We start from the raw sequence: 8113 nt of genomic DNA on the forward strand, positions 1-8113 counted from the left end.
GCGCCCTGAGGGCAACCACAACTACAACGTGGCCTGTGACAAAATTATGCTCGACATCCCCGACTTTGACTATAAGTTGTATGAGTGGTTAAGTATACTGCAGTTGGAAGAAGATGTAGAAAATAAAAGGACACCATACAGTGACAGACTGTGCGGCGGTTTTCCTGCTGTGCATCTGACCAAAGCGGTTCCCCAAACACTGTTTTCATATAAAGACACCACTGTTATCATTCGCGCAGAACAACATATACAAACTGAAATGAGAGTTGCGGCGGTTGCTTCCTCACCTCGCGCAGTCTGGCTGGTCCTCTTCAGCGCTTTCTTCGCCAGGGGATGGATTTCAGAAAACCCACTGGACTCGGAGCAGACAGACACTGGGGAAGGCTGAGACTGTGGGGAAAAAGCCTCATCCTGCAGGGAGAATATGTGCATTCAGTATCTGCAGAGAAGGTGTCCAAAAGAACCCTGCATGCCTTATCATGAGATAAGTTTATTTCAAAAATGTAATACGGTAGTATCTCGACTCACGGGTATCCCTAGTTACGAGACCTTTTTTTTTTTTTTAAAGCCTCAGATATGCCACACTCACCGATGCACTTGCAGTCATTTATTGAACACAACAAGCAGACAACCACAACATTTTTTACTTTTATTATGTTTTTATATTAACACTATAATGTGCTATTTTTCTTTATTGAAAATCACAAAACAATTGTGGTGGTTTTGAGGGGGCTGGAAAAGATTAATGACGTTTCAATTTATTTCAACGTGGAAAATTGATTTGATTTTGAAGTAAATTGCGTTACGTGTTGGGGCACGGAACTAATTCAACTTGTAAGTCAAGGTTCCACTGACTTATAAAAAAGCGAATAAAGCCTTTGCCAATAAAAATCTGACCCATTCTGCAGTTAATACCATAAACGCCCTCATGAAAAACTCTTAATGACTTGATTTAATGATTTACTGGTCATGCAATGACAGAGGAATAAAATGAATAGAATGATAATGCAAAATTCTGAAAGTCATAAAAAGACTGACTGAAAAGTGTGACTAAAGAATAGTTACATTTCTTGTATGATATTTAATTTCAACTGTGTGAAAATCCTGGGGGTTTACTGCCCTACAGCAAGGCATCCATTTTGACAACTTATCCAATATGGTTGCACATCCCATAAAAGGGCTTCAAGCTGTAGGTACATTTTTGTATAAATGTATATTAAATCCCTGATTTTTGGAATTTATTAAGAGTATTCATCTTTCCATAGATAAAAATATCAACGTTATGAAACGTCCTATTGTGTCCTTGGATTGGATTACAGTTGTTAGGTTTGCGGATATAACTTGACACAAGGAAAAGTCTGTCTTTTCGACAGTGTGAAAACATCATCCGTTCTTTAAATTGTGATAACTTGCCAAAAACTGTCAACACTTTTTGAATTAAATGAAACGAAAATGAGGCTAGGTCCCGCTAGGATGGACGGTAAATACAAAGCTGACAAGGTGTTCACGGCTTTTGCTAATAAGTGTCTCTCAGGAGTGAAGCGAACACAAGTGTTCAGTAGATGCGTCTCCGTCAGCCAAGAGCATCTGTCCATGTTTATGTACCATCTGGATTTGTGTACGTATGTAAATCGGACAAGAGATAGGGGGAAGCGAGGGTCAAATTAGCAATGGAAAGAAGAGTCAAAAGGAGAAAACTAAGAAGGTGTGAAGGCGCTGGACTTACGTGTAAGGAGTAGGGGGACAGCGCCTCCGCAGCTGTGGGGGAGGGGACGGAGCTCACGGTGTGAGAAGGTGACAGAGAGTGCGTGCTCACCTCACCATCTGGATGCACAAGGACAAAGACACACAGGACACTGTCTTAGACAATGTGTGAGCGCAACTAACATACTTATTCGTTAGGCCTCACCTCGAGCCACTAAGTTTAACAAGCCCTTTATCAATACCCAACACCTGCTTTGCTTGTAGTTAAATCAAAACAGACCTATTAACATCAAGCTCGTAAGATTTCTGAAGAGACTTTTTAAAAGGGCAGTCTCCATATTTGTTTTATTACTTTACTTTCATTTAAGAAATTGTATAAACCTGCATTCATTTGCCCTTGAAGCCGCAACCACAAAACTTAAGTCAAACAACAGTCAATGTGTTGAAACATGGAATGTTTAATAAAATGGGAATGCTTCAGCTGGTCTTCAAAACAAAACATTATAAAATGCTATCCCATTTATACAACAGTAATGCCGATTTTGAGTCAACTTATACGACATTGTCACTGTAAATGAATCTTTGGGCAAAAGATGAACAAAAATGACAATTCTTTACATTTCAGAGATTAAAAAAAATTCTACTCTCTTCTCTTCTTGATGATGTATGGCCCAAACACCCCCCCCCCCCCCCTCGGAAAAAAGAGGGAAGTAAATGTTTGCCCCCCCCCCCCCCCCTTGTGTACATGTAATCCAATGGAGATGTGTCAGCATGTATGTTGTACCTGTGCAGGCGTTGTTTGTGTAGTAGCCTTCAGTCCATTCAGGTATGGGAATATCAAAGGCAAGTTCTGGAGCCCCGCAGGTCTGAAATACAAAAATACATATTTCTTATGGCAAAGCACTCCACTTGGTGCATGCATACATATTGTAGGCAGAAAGATAAATACAACTGCTCTTTTGTACAGAAGACACGCTTTACTTCTGAGCGTGCCAAATAGCTATTTATACATACATCGTATGTACTGAGGGATGCATTTTCACATTTTTTTGTGTGCCTGCACTCACTTTGTTAGGTTAGGACCCATAGTTAGAAAAAAATAATTTTGGCAAAATACCTACCTACCTACCTACCCACACACACACACACACACACACACACACACACACACGAGCACAAAATACAAGTTACAGTACTTGTACTTTTACACGTTATTGTGAAGATCGCTGCCGCCACCTATGGGTGGAAAGCCTGAAGCTTAACCATGTCAAATTTATGCTAGCAAGCCAAAGCAAAGAAGAAGAAAAATGCAGCAGTGGCTTTTAATTAAAAAAAAAAAAACTTGTAAATTGAGGCACTCAATTCAGACAGGTGGTATCCAAATTAGTAACGTTCAACTTTGACTATGTTATGCAGCTTGCTTTATTTGCTCGCTGCTCTTTCGAAACTCAAATTTTATAACAAACATTACTCACATAGTCCGCGTTCTGAAGGGCTTTCAGCAAATCGTCTGCATCCCCCAGGGAATCAAGTTCATCAAAAAGACTGAAGTCTGCAAGAAAAAGAAATAGTGTTTGCAAAGACAAACGTTTATGCTACACACATATATGAAGACAATATGCTTGTATTCAATTGTGTGATGACAACAGAACCACAACTCAAACTTCTGTGACGTATGGGAGGAGACGTGACGTAGGGGAGGAGACGTAGGGGTAGGGGAGGGAACACTGGTTAACACCGTTCTGGTTATTCAGTACAAGATGGCTACAGCGATATTTAAAGGTATGAATGTACACTGCAAAATCAACCTTGATGTTAATGTGAAGCATCTCACCTCCCACAGGTCATCAAAGTTAAATTAATTGTAACTAATTGTGATTTTTTTTTTTTTTTTGCTGCACTATGAATTTAAGTTCTTTCAACACATGCAATGACAGTGATTGATGTTAGAAAATATGATGCATGAAATCACTTTCAGCAAGCCCATGTCACACATCAAATGGTGAGTGTTTTTTTTTTTCTTCTTTATTTTAGCTTTGCATAGGTTTGGTATGCAGCATTGTACATCCTTTTCCTATGCTATAACAACAAACTAACACATTTTCAACGGTTAGTACTGCTGTTGAATATATATCACTGTCATCTTAATCACTTTAAGTTCATGTTGTGGGATTTTGCATGTGTAAAAATTCATTTTGGTTGTAGCTGTTCACAATTTCTAATGTCAAAAAGCACATTGGGTTACATGTATCTGGGTTTTTATTTTGTTTTCATTTCTTTTAGAGATATTGTGATAATACAGATAATTGAGATAACGTGTCAGTGCCCCTTTAAAAGTTGCCTTTGTACAGCTAGGATTTATGATGGCAACAATTGGACAATGATATTGATATATCAATTCCATATTAAATTATTTCCTTTGAGAAAATTGTTTCATGAACAGTTTAACTGTACTAGTTAATGACATCGCATTTGTAATATCCCAATTCCAATGAAGTTGGGGCGTTGTGTTAAACAAATAAAAACAGAATACAATGATTTTCAAATCATATTATATTTAAGTATGTTATTATATGATAACTATATGTAATTGAATACACTACAAAGACAAGATATTTAATGTTCAAATTGATTTATTGTTTTTAGAAAATAATCATTAACTTAGAATTTTATGACTGCAACACGTTTCAAAAATGCTGAGACAGGTGGAAAAAAAGACTGAGAAAGTTGAGGAATGCTCATCAAACACCTGTTTGGAACATCCCACAGGTGAACAGGCTAATTGCGAATAGGTGGGTGCCATGATTGGGTATATATATATATATATATATATATATATATATATATATATATATATATACCGAAAAAGGGTATAAAAGGAGCTTCCCTGAATTGCTCAGTCATTCACAAGCAAAGATGGGGCGAGGTTCACCTCTTTGTGAACAAGTACGCGAGAAATAGTGAAACAGTTTAAGGACAATGTTCCTCAACGTACAATTGCAAGGAATTTTGGGATTTCATTATCTATGGTCCATAATGCCATCAAAAGGTTCAGAGAATCTGGAGAAATCACTGCATGTAAGCGGCAAGGCCCAAAACCAACACTGAATGCCCGTGACCTTGAATCCCTCAGGTGGCACTGCATCAAAAACCGACATCATTGTGTAAAGGATATCACCACATAGGCTCAGGAACACTTCAGAAAACCAATGTCAGTAAATACAGTGTGGCGCTACATCCGTAAGTGCAACTTGAAACTCTACTATGCAAAGCAAAAGCCATTTATCAACAACACCCAGAAACACCGCCAGCTTCTCTGGGCCCGAGCTCATCTAAGATGGACTGATGCAAAGTGGAAAAGTGTTCTGTGGTCCGACGAGTCCACATTTCAAATTGTTTTGGGAAATTGTGAGACGTCGTGTCCTCCGGGCCAAAGAGGAAAAGAATCATCCGGACTGTTTTGGACGCAAAGCTCAAAAGCCAGCATCAGTGATGGTATGGGGCTGTGTTAGTGCCAATGGCATGGGTAACTTACACATCTGTGAAGGCACCATTAATGCTGAAAGGTACATACAGGTTTTGGAGAAACATATGCTGCCATCCAAGCAACGTCTTTTTCATGGAAACCCCTGCGTATTTCAGCAAGACAATGCCAAACCACATTCTGCACATGTTACAACAGCGTGGCTTCGTAGTAAAAGAGTGCGGGTACTAGACTGGCCTGCCTGCAGTCCAGACCTGTCTTCCATTGAAAATGTGCGGCGCATTGTGAAGCGTAAAATACAACAACAGAGACCCCGGACTGTTGAACAGCTGAAGCTGTACATCAAGCAAGAATGGGAAAGACTTCCACCTACGAAGCTTCAACAATTAGTGTCCTCAGTTCCCAAACGTTTATTGAATGTTGTTAAAAGAAAAGGTGATGTAACACAGTGGTAAACATGACCATGTCCCAGCTTTTTTGGAATGTGTTGCAGCCATAAAATTCAAAGTTAATGATTATTTGCTAAAAACAATAAAGTTTTAACATTAAATATATTGTCGTTGTAGTGTATTCAATTAAATATGGGTTGAACATGATTTGCAAATCATTGTATTCTGTTTTTATTTATGTTTAACACAACGTCCCAACTTCATTGGAAGTGGGGTTGTATAATAGTAGGTCTAACCTGTCATGGGTTTCATTTCTACAAAGTGTATTCAACATTGCTGCAAGCCACTGTAACATTACCCACAGTTTAAACATCAACACAGGGCTTCAATACGATCTTTTAAAAACTGTGGTTAAATAATGATTCAATTAAAATGTCCTGCACAGAAAATTAAAACCAATTTACCTCAACAAACGGATAAACAAACTATTCATAAAAAGCAAATAAATTCCAATACAATTGAACTGTACGTACCACAGAGAATCACTGACTTCGATGAAAGCAAGGAAAAGTCCTCTTAATGAGCATATTTAAAAGACATTATCGTAATTGCTTTGGTGTGTTGTGCAGCAAAACAAGGTGCAGCTAGAATTCCAATTTTTTATTTGCAACCAACTGCATTTCGTAGTGGGGATTAATTGGATTAAGTGTATAAATTCGACAACTGTTGAGTATCCAATCAATAAAGTCATAACTTAAGTGACATATTTGATCGTAATAATGTCAAAATTTGCACTGTGGAACCAACCGTGTTTGTTTTCCCCTCCACAAATCTTTATTGAAATTCTTATTAACATATATTAATTATAAACATACTAACATAGGCAGACAATTGGTCAATATAACATTGTTTTGCTAGTGAAAGTACAAACACACAAGAAAGACAAAACAAGTACAGCTTGCTTGTTATTGCTTTCCGACACAACGTATTACATCATATTACAACCAGTTAGCATGCTAACACCGGCTAAATATGAAGCTCAAGTAACACCGGTAGCACACTATCATCTATGTGAGGACACTGATCATGTTAATGATTTATCACAATCACAATCAACAATGATTTAACAAGGTAGGAAACAGATAAATGTCAATATGCAACACTTTATTTCAATAAATCTCTGCAAGTAATTACATTTTTAAATGATCAAACAAACGTTCTGTCTTATATTATTCTTATTTAAACGTGAGTAGTAAGGTCGTGTTCATTTGTTCATAGGGTAGATAGTAAGCGACACGTACATCTTCTCCAGCAGGTCTTGCTATCAAAAAAAAAAAAAAAAAAAAAAACTTACCCCACTCGTCTCCCTGGTCGATGGAGAAGCCGGTTTCCGGGTTCATCATGAAACAAGGTTTATGGTTATCCAAGTCTAACGTTAAGTCGGACGACATCTTCCATCAAATTCATTAGTAGGTTAAATGTTCTGAACTTGTATCGAGGTGTGATCAAACTGTGCTCCTCAAACGAAACCGACCGGAAGGAAAGTGTTATTGATGACGTAGAAATTACACGTCTGACATACTATGAGTTGACGGCGGCCAGGGAGGGACAAAAGGTAAAAATAAAAAATAAAACAAACGGTCGCGCTGCTCGGAATTACCACTTGGCGGCAATGGCACTGCAAACTGAAAGTGAACGAAATTTAGATTAGTTAACGTTTTCCCCCCACTTATTAAACTACAATGAAAAAAAAAGGCACATCAAATAGTCCACAGAAACGAAATATTACAATATTGACTGAATGAACAACACAAAAAAGCAGCATTGAACACTAATAATCAAAGCGCAATCAAGGCACATAGGTATTCAGACAGGTATGAGGCTTTTGGGAATTTACAGTATTTTACACATTTTTGTATGATATCATTTCATTTAGGTACGCTGGAAAAATAGGGGTGAATTTCAGACTAAGTATTTAGTCCTTAATAATTTATTATTGCATTTTTTTTTTTTATTTAAAAAGTTCCATCCATCTAAAAACAAAGATGGGTTTTCTGGAAACACAGCCACATAATTCAGCATGCCCCTAACCAGAAGAACCAGCACCTGTGGGATTGGCCTAGGTCAGGGGAGACTAAAATTGTTGGAGAGCTACTTCTTGTGTACTGATTAATATGAAGGGCCACTTGTTTGATACACGCTTCTGGAAGAAAAAAACACACACACACACATTTGTTCAAATTACCTTTAATTATATTTTATTATCATTAATTAATGATATTTATATATGTGAGGACACTGATCATGTTAATGATCTCACAATCACGATAAACAATGATTTAACAAGGTGGGAAAGAAATGGGAATATGCAACACTTTATTTCTATAAAGTGGATGAGCTTCTCCTGGTCTGCTTGGGTCACTGATGGTGTAGTGGTACACTTGCCTGACTTTGGTGCGGGCAGCGTGGGTTCAGTTCCCCCTCAGTGATAGTGTGAATGGTTGTCTGTGTCTGTATGTGACTGGCGACCAGTTCT

General features: G+C 38.0%; 1 protein-coding gene across 2 annotated transcripts in view; it reads right to left on the bottom strand.

Annotated features, from left to right (window-relative positions):
* The window catches only part of atf6 (activating transcription factor 6), a 47811-nt gene extending 40692 nt beyond the window's left edge, over positions 1-7119 (bottom strand). Inside the window, exons 1-6 of one of the 2 annotated variants that reach the window (XM_061683407.1) lie at positions 6932-7119; positions 3180-3256; positions 2489-2570; positions 1727-1824; positions 288-411; positions 140-199 (exon numbers count right to left, since the gene is read on the bottom strand). In XM_061683407.1, coding sequence (XP_061539391.1) covers positions 140-199; positions 288-411; positions 1727-1824; positions 2489-2570; positions 3180-3256; positions 6932-7028 — 538 coding nt within the window. In that variant the 5' untranslated portion in view covers positions 7029-7119. The remainder of the gene's footprint in view (positions 1-139; positions 200-287; positions 412-1726; positions 1825-2488; positions 2571-3179; positions 3257-6931) is intronic. The other variant, XM_061683408.1, reaches the window with a different exon arrangement.
* Positions 7120-8113: the final 994 nt, after the last annotated feature.

The sequence above is a fragment of the Phycodurus eques genome, chromosome 8 (assembly GCF_024500275.1).
Source record: "Phycodurus eques isolate BA_2022a chromosome 8, UOR_Pequ_1.1, whole genome shotgun sequence".
NCBI classification, from domain to species: Eukaryota; Metazoa; Chordata; class Actinopteri; order Syngnathiformes; family Syngnathidae; genus Phycodurus; species Phycodurus eques.